This window comes from Oreochromis aureus, linkage group 6 (genome assembly GCF_013358895.1).
Source record: "Oreochromis aureus strain Israel breed Guangdong linkage group 6, ZZ_aureus, whole genome shotgun sequence".
Lineage (NCBI taxonomy): Eukaryota > Metazoa > Chordata > Actinopteri > Cichliformes > Cichlidae > Oreochromis > Oreochromis aureus.
This window is the reverse complement of record NC_052947.1, coordinates 33,553,173-33,574,352: the sequence shown is the minus strand read 5'-3', so window position 1 is coordinate 33,574,352 and position 21,180 is coordinate 33,553,173. Positions and strand designations below refer to the sequence as shown.

The following is a 21,180-nucleotide window of genomic DNA, read 5'->3' as shown; positions in this document are numbered from 1 at the left end:
GCCGGGGAGCGCCGGCGACAAAGCACATCCGTCAAGCGAATATTTCCACGGCTAAGGGGACCGCACACTGCAATAAGCCACATTAAAGCACTTATGAAGGGTGCAGGCCGAGTGTGTATGTGTGTGCGCTTGTGTGCGAGTCTACGTACCGGTGCCATAGTGCGCAGTGCATTGTGCGCTGCGTGCGCATACACATCTGCACACACACGTGCGCCGGAGCGTGCGCTCTTGTCAGTGCCGTAAAAAAAAGTGAGGTGGGGGCCGACAGGGAGAGGAAGAGGTAATTTGTTGCAATTAATTACGCAGTGAGTGTGGCTTTGTTGTGTAGGAGAGCATTTTATCTGTTGGAATGCTTTCTTCGCCAGGCTGTGATGCTATTTGTTTGATTTATAGCTTCTGCCAGCCCGAGGCGAAGCGAGCCTGCGTGTAAGTGTGTGTTTTCACATGTGCACAATCCTTTGGCATTATCCACAGAAATATACTGTAGTCTCGGTGACAAGGAGCCCTTTGTTTGAAAGTGACATTACATATTAACAGCCATGCTGCCCCTACTTGTGCCTCTCTGCCAGGACCGAAAGGCTTCTGTCCATTCAGCAGCAAATCAACAACGCCAAAGCCTGACCTTCCATCACAGTTTGCCTCACTTTTCCTTCCGCTTTTGTGAGTCAAGAAGACGTGTTTTATAGTGCTCTGAGTATTCTACCAATCCTACAGTGATATGATGATGTTTCCACCATTGGCACGGTCCACCCCTCTTCTCTCATCTGTGATATCAAAACAGGCATTTGACATTGTGTATCCATTCTGTCTCAGCTGGGGGTTGCAGGGCCTTTCTGCAGGGGCTGACAGATGGATCAGCCAGCCTCAAGGCAGAGGGAAGAGATGAGCGAGAGAAAAGCAGTGCTCCCCATCTCTCAACATACTGTATGACTCCCAAATATGCCATAGCATGTCATATGGTATGGCAAATTTTCGACCCTCGCAGAGAAAAACAGTCAGTGATGGCACTAACACACTGAGAGGTACATCTGAGCAACATTTTACCAAAGCTTCTTCACGCTATGATCACACAGTTTGAGATGAACGACTAAAGTAGACGGTCATAACTTAGTAACACTTTAGTAACATTTTAATTGACACACTTTGCGCAGGATGACGGAACCAGAGGTAGACAATAAAACACTTTGTTTGATTTACAATGTCATAACAACATTTTGACTAATACATGCTGCCTCCGTGTCATTAGCCAGAGATCACTTTTTATTTTAATAACTAAATCTGAGGTTGACTCCAAAAGAGAGTCAGTCACCACAGACACCTATGTTAGCACATGCAGTATTAGAGTAACACTAACAAAATAAAATATTTGTTCTTGCTTATTAATTTCCCCATTGAGAAAAAACAGCAATAGCTTGTAGCTGTCTGCAGACATATGATCTAATTCGAGTCATCAGACTGGACCTCTTTGTTATGTTTGTGCTTTCAGACCTCTTAGAGCACTTGCTTTGCAGGTAATTTTACTCTAGTCTGTAAAATTCAAGTATTTAACGATTATCCTTAATTAACAACTATCTGTAATTTTCCCATAGAGCCTATGAATGCACGTCGCTAACTAAACTTGCTAGCATTACCAAAACATTAATTTTAATAACTACCTACCATCTGCAGGAGAAACACCAGCCAAAACTGACAGCTATTAACATTCTTCTTAATAGCTTATATCTGTAAAACACTTATAAAGTAAGTAAGGTCTGTTTATTTGCCCTTCAGTTATAAAGATCTTCTCTAGTGCATGCAGCACTGTAGTATGTTTTTTTCTGAGCACTTGTTGCCCATATTGAGCAGTTAGATGCCTGCTGTGTACGACAGTCTCCCTGTTGATAAAAAATGATGTTATTTGATGAAATTAGATCTGCAACTAAATAGACCTTGTGGTGACAATGTTTTCTAAACTGCTATTACACACCCAAGAATGAACTGTGAACCTTACTGTTGAATGATTTATTTGCCAATAAAGCTGCTTTCAGCTGCTACTTTATTAACACACGGTCGCCAAAGTGGCTATGCATTTTTTTGATTTGGCAGATTGCTGCACCGGAGGCCTCTCCTGATGCAGTCTCAAAGGGATTTTTGTCTCCTCATGGGATAAAACTAGGGTGTCTTTACTTGTTAGGCAAATCTGTAAACCACTAAATTCTAGAGATAATGAATGGTTATTAACCAATAATAAGAATCAGAATAATCCTGCCTTTATTAAAGCTTTAACTTACTGGGCAGCATTTACCTGCCTTTCAGGCCAAAGTTTGAGTTCTGTTGTTGCCCTTTGGTGTGAATAGCTCCTTTTGCAACTTTTCTCCATTATGTCAGTGTTGGGAATCATTTTGGTTGCAGTTTGAAAATCTCAGTTTTATTTGTGTATTACTTTCATAATTCATTTTTGTTTGTGCTGTAATTGCAAGTGTTGTTGTGTTAGCTTTATGGTAGTTTTGGTGAGACACAATGATGCCACACAATATTTCTCTTGATTTTAATTTTCTAAGTGTGGGAGTCCTTTTCCAGCATCACATCACCTCAATGAATGTGAAGCAAATATAGCCCCCAAAAGAAGTCAAAGTATTGTGCTAACTCAGAGGTGCTGCTTAGGGCTTGATGTTAAAGTAGAAATGCAGTTTCGAGTTTATGAATGGAATTTTTTCATATTAATGTCTTGTATGTTTGCTTGTTATTATAGGCGTCAATCTGCAAAAAACAAAGAACAAACAGACAAAAGAAATTCAGGGTCAGATATATTTTTGTGTCTTGTAAATGATAAAGCATTAAAAATGGACTGAGCAATCTTGTGCAGCTACTATACAAGATTCTTCAGCGGTATACTAACTAATTACTCTATATAAAGTTTGCATGCATGTGTATTTGGAAGAGGATGTGTTTGTGCTGTGATCTCTGAACTTGACAAGGCCAAGGCCCGTTAACTTCTTGTTAGTGATCATGATCGACTATAGCAGGGAGTTTCTCTTCGCCAGTATAAAAAGGATTTGTTTGACAGCATTCATTGGATTGACCGATATTCAGAACAACGGCAAAGTCGAAGGAATTTGGGGATGATCCAAAACTGACACCTTCAAGCTCGACTAAAATATGTAGCTGCCTACACTGACAAGCCTTCTGGAGAAAGGTTTTATGGCTAGATTAGACAAAGACTGAGCAATTTGGCCAAAAGACGTGTGCTTGGAGGAGCAAAGGTGAGGCTTTCAAAGTCTAAGAACACTTCACCAACTGTAAGTGTGGTGGTGGTAGCATCATGCTCAGAAGCTGTTTTGCTGTCAGTAGTACTGGTACATTGCACAAAGTGGATGGGATAATGAAGAAGAAGAACTACTGTCAAATTCTTCAGTTAAAACTTTGACACAGTTGGTTGTTTCAACAGGACAATGATCCCAAACACACATTAAAACTGGTTTTGGAATGGATACAGGACGCTAACATTAAGCTTCTGGAATGGCCTTCCCAAAGCCCCCACCTCCTCCATAGACTATGGTTAATAGCCAGGACAACGTCAAGAAACCAGTTTAAATTAAATCTACCAGTTCTATCAAGAAGAAAGATCAAATATCCAGTAGGAGTTATGACAGAAGCATAATTCTGGTTACCAAAGGCATCTACAAAAGGTCCAACCCACTAAAGGACATTTAATCAAATATTAGTGGGGATATATGTATATTTTTGAGTCTGTATTCATACTTTTAATGAGTGGATTTGAGAAAATACAACATGAACTCACAACTGTGTCCCCAGTTCATATTTTCTAAAAGCATTACAAATGTTTGCCATATAATCATTCCAACCTTAAAAAAGAACAATTCAAAGGAGTCATTAAAAGTCCAAAATTACCATGACATTCATGCCCATGATGAGTATGTAAACTTCTGACCATAACTGTATGCAGTGACAATTTGCACGAAGCAGCTGATCTCACAGTTCCTCGTCTGTATCACTGACAGTATTGGTTGAGCTCCTATTCAACTGGCTGGATTCTTATTTTTTGTCATGGAAGTCAAGGGTTCCATAGCCGTTCATCAGAGCCATTTTTAGTTCACTATTTGGATACAGCTCTTCTTCACAGATCTCATTCTTGGTGGCAAACATCTGGCTGATCTCCAAGAAAGTTTTGTTCTTGGTCTCTGGAATGATGAAGAAGGTGTAGACAGCCACTCCCATGCAGACCGCACAGAAGATCAGGTAACAGAAAGGACCTGTAGCAATCTGGGGTGGAAGGACACAAAAGAATAAAAATGCACAGTTAAAGAAACAAAACAGTCTGTTATTGGAAGATCATTACAGCAGATTAACATGAACACAATGCAAACCACGACAAGAGAACATGAAAGGTAGATTATTGGTTTTGTTGGCTTAAAGGTTAACGTTAGCATTAATAGCATTAGCATTAATATTAACATAGCAAACTTTTAAGGGAAGTACCTCCATTTTTTAACTGAAAATGATCTACTAGGTTTCCAAACTAACCAGGGGCTCTTTTATTGCCCTTATTGTCATTATTCTTGCTGGAAAAGACAGTAAGATCTGTAGCAAAACAGTGACGTTTTGCAGAAGGAGGAATGCATTGGTATAAGCTCTTATCATTAGCTTTCCTAAAGGTAGGCTATAAAACAGAAAAAACACAGGACAGGGTGTTTAGCCTAGCTTATCCCAGAGACTAGAGGCAGACCAAAGACCAAAATAACTTTCTGAGAGCAATGAAGTTATTCTGCTTCATGTGGAATAAAAACAGAAAGATTAAGGAACATGCAATCTCATATTTTAAGATCTGTGGCCAGAGTAATTACTGACTGCCTCGGTCACCGTCAACTTAACAATTAATTGTCCTCTTTACTTTGTAGCTGTTCACTTGGAACGAAGCCGAGGACAATGACAGACAGCAAGGTCGGGATTTTTAATTGGCAATTTTATTGGTATTTGTGGAGTCACTTCTATTCAGACAAAAGTGCACAGCCAGTCGCATACACACAGCAGATCTGCATCAAATGTCAAGACTACACGCCATCAAGGCTAAAAAAAAAAAATCGAAATAAAGCCTTTTTACATGTTTTTTCACTATAAACTGGACTGTATTTTTAGATGGCTTTTATGTACATTTGAATTTAGCTCTGTGGGATACAAGTCAGTGCTGACCTCTAAGAAGGGAAAGACAAAACCAATGGTGAAGTTGGACATCCAGTTGAGGCAACCAGCCACGGTGTACGCAGCCGGTCGATGAGACTGCTTAAACAGCTCCGCAGTGATCAGGAAAGGCACACCCGCTGTAAAGAACACACAAAAACATATTTGTCTTATTTCATAGGTCACATTTGGATTCCAAAAATATTCCCAACAACACCACATGAAGACAGTTTAATCTAACTAAGCATCCTGTTATAACACAAATCACATTTAATTACTTAGTATGGCTATATGAATCTATTGGGTGATGTGAAATTAACATCGGCATCTTAGTTCATCAATTACTTTATCAATACTCCCACTCAGGACTCTTCCTTGGCAGTTACTCAAAATTAACAGAAGATGATTAATGATAAACATTTCACAAGCCCAAGTGCTATTATATTACACTCCTTTTTCTACATGTACTTCATTATGTGTTCATTATTACTCACTAATCATAGACTGACAAGAGAGGAAGGTGTTTGTCAAGATGGCAAAACTCCACTTCTGAACCGCAAGACACAGAATAGCTTAGCTCATGCAATTCATTAGTTTAAGATGTGCCTTAGCTTTAAACATGTGATTCTTCATTGTTAGAAGTGAAGGCTATGAAGGAGAAATATGCATTAGTATAAGCTCTAATGATTAGCTTTCCGAATAATGTGCTCATTATTCTGTGCATGATAACTGCAGAGAGAAAAGTTTAATATTGTCAAACCAATAACTACACCATAATTTGTCAACATCTGCGGTATATATGGGAGGGCATCAATGTGCAAGCAAGGTTTCATTTGAAGGAAACCATATTCATCACAGCTAGCTTATGAACAATGAGCCATTAGAAGTCTAATTGCAGCAAGAGAAATCCTTGTTTGCTGAGGTATAGATTTTGCCTGTTTGACGAATGACGTTATGTAAACCAGATTTGTTCTAATCCATCATCCTCGCAGGTTCGCTCGACGTGGCTCTCATCGTCGTAAACTATTGCCTCTTAATTCACTTCACTCATCTCATCCAGTGTACAAATGGCTGTGAGAATGGAAGCAGTGTGGCAGTTAGGATTTCCTAATTTACAAGACTAATGAAATACAATATCTCCTCACAGCCAGAGGAGGAGTGTGGAGGAAGGGGTGCTGATGTTTTAAAGCTTTAATGCCGGCTATTGCGCAAGTTTCCAGCAGGGTGCAGTGTTTCCTCATACACAGGATTACTTACAGCTAATGCAATCACATGCAGGTTTGAAAGTGTTGGAAAGTTTTCATGCCAGATACAGACACAAGATTGTTTTTTTTTGTGTGTTTTTTTTTACCTGGACCTATGCAGAAGCCAGCAATAATCCCAATAACACAGCCCACACTGATGTAGCGCATGTAGGACAACTGCGGCTGTGATTGGTCAAACACAAGTCATGAGTTGCAGATGGTCACACACAGTTTTTTTTTATTATTATAAATTTATATGATGACTTCAGATATCAAATCTCTAAGTCTGTCTTACATTTTATTTTGTTTTAAATATTTCGTCAGTGTCCTATGTTCAGCTTCAGTGAGTTTACTTTAACAGCAGTGAAATGGTCACTGAATGAAATGTCTTACACTGGTTTTTAACAAATTCGATAGTCTTTTGCAGCAAAACCTGCTTTGCATTTGTGCATCATCCTTTGTGCAGTCCACCTCTTTGGATGAGACACAGGGAATAGTTGCTAAACATGCAACTGAAAACAAGCGTACAAATAAGTGTGTTTTGATTGGTGTTCCTGTGGACATGGTAGCTTTTAGTGGCATTTAGTGGTTTCTGCTAACAAACCATGTTTGGAAAGAGGCTTAGCATGGGTTTGAAGTGAAGCTTTCACCTGATATCATTTTCTCATTTTTCACAGAGGGTGTCATTTAGAGGCTTTTGCATCTGAAGACATACAATAATTTATGTAAATTATGTAAATTTGGTTATGTTCTAAGCTCCATGTAATGTACTATAATGTCATGCAAAATATTCCTAAACCAGCAGGATATCGGATGACATGTACCTGGAAGAGGACAGACACAGTGATTCCGGCACAGCACAGTCCCATAAAAAGGAAACCACCAATCATCAGTGGTCTTCTGCCCAGACGCTCAATAGTGAAACACTAAATAATGGACAAATAAGCAGGACTACATGTGAATAACCCATAAAATAGATTTTCAGAAAGTTAGTTGCAATTATGTGAGTCTTTCATTTGCCATGCTACCTATACCTATATATATATCTATATCTATATATCTATTTTTTATAGTGTATAACATGACCCTGTGCACGCTACAGCATAAATGACCTTCATTAGGTTTCAGCTCACCTTCCCCTAATGGGATTTTACGCAAGCATGACCAAGACAACAGAAAACACAAACTGAAACAATCAAATCAAACAAAACAGACTGTGCATGACGACATGTCATAACCAAAATAACCAAAGTCATTATTTCTTTAAAGTATTTTAGGTAAAAAGTTACATGTTTATCAGAAGGGAAGGTATTTGTTTTTCCCAGTTTCTCTTTTTCTTGTGGATCAAGACTGAAGTTACCATCAGTCATACAAGGCACAGATTTATTGCTACCCCAAGTGCTTCATGGTTAATTAATCTGCTAATTCTATTTTCAGTTTAGCAGCCATTAAATCCATAACAAAACAAAAAATGCAATTTTTAAGTCAAGTTCCCAATATACTTAATTCTGTTGTATATTTTTGCTTTAACACTGGTCAAATAGAGCTCAGACCAGGAAAACAGCAGCACATAAATCTAATCCATTATTATATCCTTGTATAATAGAAATACATTAATTTCATCTTAATGTGTGTGTGTCTACTCACCCCCAGCATCCCTGAGATGACCTCAATGGCCCCAGTTCCCACTGTTGTGTACTGAATATAAGGGTCTGGAATTCCTGCATTCCTAAAAATGTCATTTGTATAGAACCAGATCTGAAATTGACACAAGGTTTATTGATATGTTGAATGCTTTGGATTATCGATACAGTAAAAATCAAAGTTTGCCTTGTTTTCCTAAGAAGCCAAAAAGTCACTCTGCTTATCTGGTAATGCACACGATTCATCATAGTGATCATTATCACAAGGCCGACCATCACTCATGCATTTGAGATACAGCTTTTCATCAGTATGGACTCCTGACAAGTACTCCCCTTGAAATTAATTTGCGCATTCTCATTAATCACACTTTGCTGATACAACATCCATCATTGATGATGTGCGGACAAGATCGTGATCAGTGCAGTTAAATGCTGTCTTGTTGATTTAGTAACCATACATATAACATTTCATCACCATTGGAGGCTTGAAGTATGCAAACAGACGAGCAAAGCAGAAGGCCTGCACAAGCATAAACAATTCCAGAAACCTAAACAACTGGGATAAGATTTGATGAAGATGAATATAAGCTGCTAGGCTAAAACGCCTCCTTACTGAGCTAAAATCTCCTCTAACATAGGAATTGTGTTATATGAGTTGATTCATATATTTTGTTTTACGCACATGAGCACAAAAGTGCAAGCCAGTAACACTGCAGTGGTGTCAGAGTGCTAAGCAAAGTAGCCTTGGCCCAGCTTTTTCAGACCACACTGTTTTTTAACAGGAGTAGCCTCATCTAAAATAAACCCTTTAAAATCACAGAATTTCAAAGGTGTTCTTGTATTATTTAGCTCATCTAATCTGACATGCCTCAGTGTGTAAACCTAACCCAGATTTACACAATGAGGTATGCAAAGTAGGAAAAGTTAAGTAGGAGAGAATGACAGTCTTAAAATGACTTAATCTCTGGTCTTACTCAAAGCTACAATGCCAACTATACTACTTCAGTATTACCAACAAGCATCTGTCTTGAGAAACTGTCCTTGAGAAGACAGATGCTGATAACATAATAGTTTAATGGCAACTTCTACTTTATACAACCTAGTTCAGGAAACCGCTCATTGAGCACATTTGTGTCAAAAGTGGATAAAACCTGGTTCACTTTTTAGTGGAGTATGCTGATCCTAAACAGATGCAGGTAGCCTCAGCACATGTCTAAACTTACCCTACCCTAAGAAAAACAGCATTCTTATTTGGAAATGATTGCGCTCATGCTGAATTATCCACTACAGCCAGTACAAAGACTGGATATCATTCATTACATACATCTGGAAAATATTTTGTTACCTGAAAAATAACTTTATGAATTTAGTTATTTGTCCCTTCTTTTCATTCTTCACGATTTATCCATGATTTCACTTGTTTATGATTATGAATATGCAGTCGGTGCTTTGTCGTATTCTCTTGCTTCGTGTAGAAGTGGAAGAACGAAAACAAAGCAAGAGCAGCAACAAAATAATAGCGATGTGGGGCTGCCACTTTATGATGTGAATGACAGGACAGTTACAGTAGTACTTGCAGAAGAAATAGCTCTTTCATCATTTTTCCTAGGTTGAGTGGCTCCCCAGCTGGCTGTAATAACTCTACAAAATCAGCACCATAAATACTGTAAAAGCACCATGTTGTAACATGTTGAAGAATATCTGTTTGTGCAAAAACTCAGTCTGTATGGATATGACTATAAGTATCCAATATTTTAAGAAAAAACATGCACATTTACTTTTCAAACTCTCTTAGTTTTACTTTCCATGTCTCAGATTTGGAGACACTACTTCTTCTGGAGGTTTGAAGCCTTCCAGTGTTCCTGGCTGGAACAGCTGGGACTGAGAGACTCAGTGGGGTGCACCCCTGCTGCGAAATGGCACTAGCATATGAGCCTGCATGCCTGGAGCCTCCATCCATATGAAGCAATGAGTACAAAGATGTGTTTGACTTTGTGTTCGGATGGGTGGACCTTGTTATGTGAGGTAACGCTGAGGGAGAGGACCAGGAGATAATGAGGCATGGTCACATCGCCCCCTGCTTAGTCATTCAGTGGGTGTGAGACTGTGATGTATGGATGGACGGGAGGAGCCCAGCTGGGAACTCTCGCACTATAAGATCTCACTCTCATATAATAACTCCACAGTTGTTGCACATTCAAAATGTGACAACACACACACATATAAACAAAAGATGAAAAAGGCAACGCAATAGTTCTCCTACTCACGGCATCAATCCCAGACAGCTGCATGCCGATGTTGACCACCGCAACCGTGAGGACCTGCCAGCGGACAGAGCTGTCCATGAGGAGGCTGCAGACAGAGAGGGTCTGCATGGAGGACAAAGAGCGTTGCTCTTCCTGCATCTCTTCAACCTCAGCCTGAATATTTCCTTTAGTACGGAACCACTTTAGGGCTACAGAACAGAGTGAAACATGAGTCTAGACAACTAGAATCCAAATCCTAGCACACTACAGTTATTTTATTATAACATCTGATAACTGTGTTTTTTTAAAACCAGTTTTAATTCATCAGTCAAGTATCACAGTGAAAGGATTATGTAAAGTTTGAGAGTCTGTTCTAGGCGTTTAAAATAAAGTGTGGCCTGAGCAGTTAGCTGGTTAATTTAAATGTAGAGACGCACAACTTGACCATGTGATACAGTAAAAAAAAGACTTTGTCTTGATCTTTCTTTGTAATTTCTACATTCAGAAAAGGAAAGCAGGAAATGCACTTTTTAACCTGCAATGGTGGCATGCACATCTCCTCTTTCTATTAGCAGATATCGTGGACTCTCTGGAAACCATGGCAACAGTATCAGCTGGACCATGGTAGGAACCGCCACAAGAGACAAAAGCAGAGGCCAGTGCTCTTCCTGTGTGTGGAAAAAACAACAAAAAAACCCCAAATAAAAACCAAACACCTCACCTGAACCTTGATTTTAAAAAATAATAATATCATCATCTAAAACTATTCATTCCATCTTTACCATCTTTGTCTTTATACCTATATTTAGCTATTCCATAAGTAAACATAGGGTGTCTTGAAGCTTTTTCTGGCTTAAGGTATATTGTTTGCAACCCTTTGTGCATCTGCTCAATTCTACATCACAGAGTCTCTGCTTGCATGCATAAATTCAAAATGTTATTTTTGTTACATATTAGAACTACGTCAACAATTACTTGAAAGTCAAAATGAAAGCCAGTCAAACATCACAGTATAAGCACCTTTCCCAGTATCTCCGAGAGCCCGAGGACCTGAGCGATGAAAACTCCGAGACAAATGTGAATGCTGGGAATGAGACCCAGGAAGCCTCGCAGATTCTTAGGGGCGATCTCACCGAGGTACATCGGCACCACACTGAGAGAAATCCCTGTAGAAAAGAAGAAACTGCAATTAATACAGTCTGACTGTGCTGGTGCAAAAATGAACGAAACACCAAATATGAACTGAAAAGGCAATTTAAAGCATAAATGACTCAGCTGTTTACAGATTATAGGATATGCATATACAGCTATTTTTCACCAACAACACAAATACATATTAAGAGGAGATTATTGACATTGGAATACATTTTAGTCAACCAGGGACAGTAGGCACGTCTACCTGAGTGTACTCCTGTGATGAAACGCCCAATGATGACCATCTCAGGAATTCTGCACCATCTGCTAAAGCCCATCAGAGCTCCACCCATAAAAACAAGTGCGGTGGATCTCACCAGAGTCCCTTTCCTGTTTGGACGCAGTGATTCTCGTTGCTCAGCACTCTAAGTTTGAGTCTGTCACAGGTTAATAATAATTTATAAACATGCACTCAAAATTCATAAACATGGTCACACTGACCTTCCATATTTGGTAACTAGTCTGCCCACCAGCAGTGCTCCCGTCATTCCACCAATGGCAAAGATTGACACAGTAAGAGAGTATAAGACGGTAAGAAGATGCCCATCTGGAGTCAAGCCATGACTTTCTGATAATGTCTCATTGTAGAAGTCTTTGATGTACTGGTGGAAAACAAGGTAAATTCATTTTCTAAGCAAAAAAAGCACCAAATAAATCCAACCCAGTGTAAAAAGATTGTGTGCAATCAAAAGATAATGTTACCTTTTTTTTTTAAGATATCTTATTTATTTAGCCTTTTATTTATTATTCTAATACAGCAGTTTTATAGGAGTCAGAGCTCAAAATATTGTTTTTTTTCTTACACTGAGCTTCGTGCAGCCATGTGCTCTCTGAAACCAGCTATTTTAGCTCCTCTTCCTTTTAAAGCAACTTTCTTCAGACCGACTACCCCTTGCAAGCAGAAAGTTTGAAGAAGAGAAGTGTGGAGCTTCTGTGCTCACATTTAAAGCCATGAGACGGCTATAATAAATACATCCAATCTTACCGACATAAACGAGAGCCAAGAGTTGCAAAAACAGCCTGAAATTGTGCAGTTGGAAGCCTGGGATTGTAAATAGTGCATATACTAAGTTATTATCAGTTACGCTGATCAAATTTTTTGAAACCTTGAACATGTTTAATGTGAGCATCCGTAACTATAACACTACAGACATGACACAAAAAATGAAACATATAAATGATACATCACAATATGTCCCCAAAAGACCTGAAAAATGAAAATTTGATGTTGTAACTTCAATAATTTCATCAAGTCAAGTCAAATTCAAAGCTGAAAAGGACTCATCGACTGCATGCTTGATGAATCTGACAGTGACGCCTTTCACTCAATAAAGTGTCCAGGATGATCCATTGCAATAAAATTTTAAGAAAAATATTAATTAAATATATAAATTAATATGAATTCAAAAGAATACAGAAAAGGCGCAGGAGAGGACACAATTCAAAAATTCACCCTGTACTATGTGCTATCTTATCGCACATAAAAAGGCCTCAGTGAAAGTCTACAGATCTCGTAAAGAAGCACATGACAGTAAAAACAGTAAGTGTCCATAACCAACAAGAAGGGAAATTTATATTTGCTCCTTTGCTTTGTTTCTGTATTGATTTCATATACAAAGTAATGAAAATTATTGAAACAATAGAAAGTGTCATATGATGTCAGAAAAGTTTCAACTGCTGATCTGCTCCTCTTTAAAAGAGCTAAATAGAATAGAATAGACATTACCTTGCTTACTAAAATATTACTTTCTGAATGTTGACATATACTGACCTTGAGCTCATATATGTGCAGCATCTTTATTATATCTACAGTCATGTAAAAAAGAATGTTTTTACAGAACTTCATAGTTTTGTGAAAATCTAAGTACATCCTTACTGGTTCCACAGGATTAGTAGCAGCCAGGTGCTGCTAATCAAAAGCACTTGACTAAGTGATCATCAGCAGGTGTGACCACATGAATAAAAGCTTTTTTTGTTTATTTGTTTGTTGGTTTGTTTGTTTTTGCAGTATGCTGGTCTGGAGTGTTCAGGTGTGTGTTAACACAATGGAAAAATCTTGGAAGATCAAACCCATTGGCCCCAAAGCCAGATGATCCAATGCTCTGAGGAAGTGTTAAAACTTTTAATGTTAAAATTCACGACAGGGCAAAAAACTGAGAAGTAAGGCTTGTTTGGGAGGGTTACCAGGGAAAAGACTCTTCTCTCTTAAAAAACGAACACACAAAAAAACTCAATCCCTCCAACAGAAGAGTGATTGAAAAAAGAGGTTAACAACAGCTCACATTTTATCTGTATCAGTGTCAACAACAGCGTCAACAGATTATCAAATGATTGTCATACCAATTACAAAAAATCATAACCAACTGCTAAATGGTCTTATCTTTCTTTCTACTCTGCTGGCTGATTACTGAAGCGCTAGTCTTCTTTAAATTTGATGGTAAACTGTTAAAACTAAAATACATTTTACCTGAAGTTTATTGAGTTTAAAGTCTGAAAAAACAAGGATGTTATGTTGATACTCTGAGACTTACAGGCTCTGCTTTGGATATCAGTTATATTATTTCTTTTCAGACAAGATTTGTCCATATCATAATATCCAAAGCACAAAAAATGAACTATTTTGTCTTATTGCACTGACTGGCTATTGTGCCACACTTTGTGAACATTATGACAGCACAAAAAGAACGCTAACGTTACTGAGAGCAGGTAAATGTTTGACCTCATCATTTGAGCAGAAAATTTTAGATCACTTGAGACTAAGAAACTGACCCAAACAAAATGAACTGAACTGCTCCAGCTGTCCCTACTTCTGTGCAGAGCATTCAGGATTTGGGGAAATACCCAGTATCTTTCTGATTTTATTCTCACATCTGACTTCCATATCAGTCAGCCTACGCTAGCTAAACTGTTAGCTTAGCCAAAGGAGACAAGCAGAAACAACTAAATTGGCTACGTGTCTTTTGAAATTAGCCGTGCCAGGAAATAGTTATTACATTAATGTGTGTGTTTTAGAGAGATGACTTGTGACTTCATTCCATCCTCCCGTGACCAGTAGCTAAGCTAATCATCTCGTGGATCTATTTTTATAAAAATAAGACTCATGTCAAGCTTCCAATCTAGACAGTGCATCTGCAAGCATTTCAACATGTCTAAGACTCCCTCTAAACCAATTACATTTTCATTGTGGGTATCTAAAAACAATAGCATTAAAAAAAACACCCTGGCTGATTTCTGACCTGGAACTAATGCAGGGTTTTTCTAAAAAATTTTTTTTACATTAATCTAAGACTATAAAACATATTTATAAAGTTTCAACAACAGATACCAAGGTCTAGAAAAACAATACAAATGAAAGTTGGAGATGAAAGGTTTAGTTGATCCTAAGTCCTGAGCTACGAGCATGAGACGATACCCTGAGCCTGCTCACATGTTTCTGTGGGGCTGGAACACATGACTGCACCGCGGCAAATTCAACATCCAAGGAACATAATGGATTAAGAGCTACAGCGTATCAATGACATGGTGAGGTAGCTACATAAGCCCACATGACCCCATATGACAATTTATTTATTCAGTTGGAGTGTTATGTTCAAATGGGTTATTTAACCACTGAGAATCAAATTTCATACAGTGTTTAACCATAAAGGGAATATTTGAGTTCTCACAAAAAGCATGGAAGCAAATGAAATCACAAAACCAGGAGTCTTATTATGTAGACGACGATGATAATACCTGTGCAGGAGAGTTGACGACGGCCAAGTTATAGCCATAGAGCATAGAGCTGCCAAATGAGGCCAGGAAAGCCACTGCCAGCAGAGGCTTTGTAAGATGCTGTGGAAAAGACAAAGCAACACATGAGGGGAAAACCAAGCTGCAAACTGCAAACAGAGTTTACTGTCTAGTTCAGGGATGTCTAACTCATTTGACATTGTGGGACACATACAGTCCACTTTGATGTGAAGTGGACCAGACCAGTGAAACTCCCCTTTCTGTCAGTGTAAAGCAGTTTAACTATTCATTCCATTCAATTCAATTTTATTTATACAGCACCAAATCACAACAACTTTGCCTCAAGGCCCTTTATATTGTAAGGTAAAGATCCTACAATAATACTAGAGAAACCTCCAACAAATATTTGGTGACAGTGGGAAGGAAAAACTCCTTTTATGCCTTTTATAACAGGAAGAAATCTCCAGCAGAACCAGGCTAAATCCCAACTGGTCAAGGTTGGGGGTTAGTGAGGGAAGCCATTTCAATTTCAACAGCTTGTCTGTTTTTGTACATGATGAAGAAATGCTGTAGTGAATGAAAAATTGTAAGGAAGTGTATATGCAAGGAATAAAGGTGTAAAATCACATTAATTACATTAAAAGGTCTGCTATTCTCTCTCTCTCATATATATATATATATATATATATATATATATATATATATATATATATATATATATATATATATATATATATATATATATATATATATATATATATATATATATATATATATATATATATATATATATATATATATATATATATATATATATATATATATATATATATATATATATATATATATATATATGTATATATTGAGAGGAATAGAAATATTTTCCTGCTATTATTTGCTGCTATTTTTATAATCATCATTACCATTTCATGTGATGTTGCATTCAGATGCACTCAGATGTTCAAAATATATTGGTATTATATTAGTCTTTATTACAGGTTCAGTTATAATCAGTTGAATCTATAATTTAAAGGTTTTCGAATGTTTTATATTCTTACACATAGTCTTCAGTGGGGGAGAAAACTGAGTTGCAGGCTGACAGGAAACGGTGTGCTTTTGCAGAAGGTAGGGCAGAAATGCAGAAGTTGTGCCTGTATGAGTGACATTTTCTACAGGAAGTGCACTTGATGTTCCAGGGAGATAAGCGACAGCGAAGGCGGGCTAACAGGAAGCATCAGCCGTCGACACGAAGATGATGTTCTATGTTAAAAGTCATTGTGGTTTTGGTGTGACGTAAATCTGCCTAGTAACAGAAAAGGGGGCTGTACAATTCTTAACCCCATAAAACAGTTGTCTGAATATGAGAAAGACAGTTCAACACTGATTGGGTTGTTGAACTCACACATGTGTTCATTAAAATGCCGTCTAAATTGCACACGCCTGGATCTGTGGTTTTATGGATTCTTCTCTCAACATTGAACCCTAACAATATATATTTATATATATATATATATATATATATATATATATATATATATATATATACATGTATATATATATATACATTTTATCTAAACTCTAAAACCTATTTAAAACACAATTAAAAGTCAAAAACTAATGTGCTCTTTCACATTTTCTAAAGCCATTCAGTGTCAGATTGGAGTCTTTGCTTGACTGATTCTGGCCCAAAACTAAACAAACTGGAAGTGTAAACAATTACCCTAAATGAATATGTTAAAGCAGCTGACTACATTTTACAGTTAGTGATGTGTATTGAAAAATCAGCTAAATGATGTTTAGTTTTAAAAAGTCACCATGATCAACGGTACCTGACTTCATTTAGAATTTAAAGCTGTACAACAACAATCAGTCATAACAGATAAGACTCATAGTCTGACTAAAGCTAGTCAACAGCTCCTCTGAGCCATTGTCAGTCCTTGTAAATATAGTTCACAGGAGACATTGAACCCCACTCAGCAACAATTTATTCTGATTAAATATCTTATGTGGAGCTGCTCACATGTCACACCACTTTAAAATGAGACACGAGTAACTTCTCATTTGCCGTTTAAAAACACACACAGGCTACTTTTGCTTTTAAAGTCTCCTTTAGTCTTTTTTAACCTGATTTGTGGTAAATTGAACGATGCTTGGAATGTCATATGACGTGGTGACTGGTGCTATTGTACGAGTTTAGTGTGTCATGATGAGTTTTCCAAGGAACCCAGTAAGCATCTTATATGAACCATGACCTTGAACCAACGTTGTACAATGAGATTAGGAGGCATTCGCGGCATAATTCCAAAATCATGTGACTAATAAAAAGCGATCACTGGAAACGACCACACCGCCCAGGAATTAGATCTAAATTGGTCAAAATGCTTACACTTACCGAGGTGAGTTTTTCATTGTTTCCCTGTAACAGTTCCTCCGCCATTTAAGTCATAAATGATTATTCCCCTTGTGTGATTTCTTCGTCATCTGCAAAACTTTTCAAAACTCTTCTCACTGCATCCCCATTTGTAGAGTTTGAGCCGTGGTCGTGTACCGGAGAGGAGGCGTGTCGTGTTGATGGGCGGAATTTCCACGGTCGCTAAACCGCCTGCAAAGCAGGCCCATCCCATATTTTAATCGTTTTCCTTTCCTCAACAAAGATCGCGAGTGTCATCCTGCACCCTGGGATGATTAGAATAATCAGGATTACACAAAATCTACCCGGTTACATTTCGTGGAATTTGGTGAAGAAATTGATTGTATAAGAAAAGACTATTAATGACATAATGCATCAGATACCTACAGTTTTAAGATTTTATTTTTCCTTATGCACCTGGAGGTCTGTTGTTTAAATCTAACCTTGAACTGATTTTAAAGTTGCACTGAACTTTGCATTTTTTTCTGTTTAAATTCGGTTATCTTTTAAGTTTCATCTCCCCAACACTTACATGAAACAATCCAACTAATTAGAAGTGATTAAAAAAAAATCCAGTCATTGGTGCTTACAGCACTTGGTAGTCAAGTGGTAGCTGCACGATTTTACAGAACTCTATAAGTGCAGCTTTTCACTTCTGGTTAAGTAAGAAGCTTTCCATGCTGACGGGTTTAACAAAGTTATGAATAAATGTTGCTTTCTGTAACTTCCTTTAATGGAAATAGTTTGAAAAGAGTTTAAGTTTAATTTTGGACTTTTCTCTTACCTTTACTGTTTAATTAAAATACTTGGAGTAAGACTTGCATTTTTTGTGCTTCCCTTTTGGCTTTTAATTTGAAATGTTCTATAAGAATAATTATTCTACTGAGAAATGACAACACAAAGCCTACATTTCCAGGTGTAGACATCATTTTTTTTTTTTTTTTTTTTTACATCTACTCACAGTTTTGTCTTCTGCACACAAAACGCAAATAAATAATGTCAGTTAATGTTCACCAAAGTGATATGCTCAGCATCAGATCTTCACATGACTGTCTTGGATGAAGACCTGTTTGGCTGCCTTTTAATTGCCTTTAGTCACAGTACCATCTGCTTTACATATGATTCTTGAACAAAATGTCTTTATAAGCGGTGTCCAACTCCAGGCCTCAAGGGCCGGTGTCCTGCAGGTTTTAGATGTGTTCTTGATCCAACGCAGCTGATTTAAGTGGCTAAATTACCTCCTCAACATGTCTTGAATTTCTCCAGAGGCCTGGTTGTGAACTAATCATTTGATTCAAGTGTGTTGTCACAGGGTGATATCTAAAACCTGCAGGACACCAGCCCTTGAAGCCTGGAGTTGGACACCCCTGGTCTATGGTGATTTCACGATGAGATAATGGAGTTCCTTGCAAAAATGCAAAAGCCTTGAGCCACCCCTCATTTTTTAAATACATTTTCTATTACTAATTTAGTAAAAACATATGTATGTATGTATAACCATGCATGTGACAAATAATGAATCTTGAATCTTGGATCTTGAATATATATATGGCATATATATATATGGCATATATAACATGTAAATACAGAACAGTTTGTGTTTAGAAACTAAAAGCTGAGATTTGAAGAGAAGAAATCTGAATCTTTTACAAAATATGTAAAATACAGCTAAATCAGATGAAGTATATTGTGCACTGTGAGAAGTTTTAATTAAATAATAATAATACAGGGATATGTGAGTTGAAGTGGAGAATTTAGTCAGCAATGGACTACATAAAGTGGCACGAGATTTTATTTTATTTTTTCTTGGGGAGGGGGTGATGGCGACTTCACCGCCCTTACACCCTTTTGCTACCTCCATCAGATTTCTCCCTGCTGATATTTCCTGGTATGATATAGTATATTCCTTACATAGATTCCTCCAGTACACAACCAATGACCCTTTAAACATATGCTCCTAACTTTAAACCAACGAGCCAAGTTGAGACCATCATGCAGGTCAAATGACTTGTGTCATATGACTTCTAGAGCTGTGAAATTTATGCGGCATCATGCTGTTTTTGTGTATAAAATCAATTATGCTGGGAACAGGGACATAACTCACTGGGCTGACACCATAAAAGAAGAAAAGAACAAATGTGTAATGAAATGAAATATTATGAGGAGAAGGTGTGTGCTGACACTAAAAAACACTTGGTAAGACTTAAAAGTTTACTACGCAACACAAACTTGATATTTGGCATACATGTTCACACATATACATACACCAACTTAAAAATGACTGGGAAGCATAATTTTTGGTCTTTTTGTACAGTTTGACTTTTAATTATGCCACGTGTAAAACATTTGTGGGATTAGAACACAAACGCAAGTGTCTGAGCTCTTGTCTTTTCCCGTCCATCCATCCATCCATCCATCCATCCATCCATCCATCCACCCATCCATCCATCCTCTTCCACCAATTCAATCCAAGGTCACAGGGGGCTGGAACCTATCCCAGCTGAGAGCGGTGAGAGGCCAAGGACACCCTGTACAGGTCACCAATCTGTAGCAGAGCTCCTCCTTTTTTCAGTCACGTTTCAAGTGTCACCTACCAGCTCCTGCTCGCCTCCAGGTCCACAAAATTAATAGATCATTAATGTTACGTTCTTTGTCTAGGCGTGTATGAACGCAACATGGAGTTGGCCCACTCACACACCACCCAAGTAAATACACAAACAACAATATCTTCTAAAAGTGCTAGGCAGCCATTTATTTGCTTCAGCTGTGAGCAGTGCCAAAAATAACAAACAAAACTCCCTACTGGTCCCTGTGCTTTCCTACACAAAAATAAAAACCAACCAAAAGACAATCCACTTACCTAACTTTCTAACAAAAAACAGGAGAAAACCTAATCAACAAAAAATGGCTTCTCACGCCTACTAGGCTGCTGCAGTGAAGAATATATACAAGGTGAACAAAATACACGATTGCTACTTGACAAGACTATTTACAAAACTAAGATACTAACACCAGACACACGAGTGGAACATGGTGGATACACAGACGGACCAGCAACTACAAAGACCGAGGACGCGACTTAAATACACACAGAGAAACACAGGGAGATTACACACAGGTGGGGAACACAGCTGGGAATAATCAACAAGACGAGACAGAGGTAAAACTGAATACACTCACATGAGACGCAGACCTTCACAATAAAACAGGAAACGAGAACACTACACCAAGACGCAGACCTGACACTGAGTGACAGACAGACAGAATGACACATGGAACCTAAACTAAACTAAACGTGAGATACCACCGATAACAAATCCTTAAACAATAATAATCATCATTATAATAATAATACTCACAGCGCCCAAAACCACAACAATCCTCTGGTGGGAGGAGTCACGCATAAAACAAAACATTAGATCATAACTTTAAATAAATTTGTAATACCTTTTTTCATTATGAGAACAGAAAAAACTATTGCAAAAACAATTGAGGGTCCATAAAGGCAAAAATTTGGGTTTTGGACACTTATGAAC

The 21,180-nt window shown here is 37.9% G+C and overlaps 1 protein-coding gene across 1 annotated transcript; it reads right to left on the bottom strand.

Moving 5' to 3' along the window:
• Positions 1–1,139: 1,139 nt before the first annotated feature.
• Positions 1,140–17,780, bottom strand: slc2a15b (solute carrier family 2 member 15b). The gene is made up of 12 exons (XM_031753613.2): positions 17,627–17,780; positions 15,238–15,336; positions 11,947–12,107; positions 11,711–11,835; positions 11,332–11,477; positions 10,847–10,979; positions 10,333–10,520; positions 8,070–8,180; positions 7,247–7,348; positions 6,530–6,605; positions 5,191–5,318; positions 1,140–4,263 (listed from the first exon to the last, which is right to left on the bottom strand). Exons 1-12 carry the CDS (start codon positions 17,669–17,671, stop codon positions 4,036–4,038), a joined length of 1,542 nt encoding a protein of 513 aa, XP_031609473.1. The 5' UTR covers positions 17,672–17,780; the 3' UTR covers positions 1,140–4,035.
• Between the last annotated feature and the right edge of the window lie 3,400 nt (positions 17,781–21,180).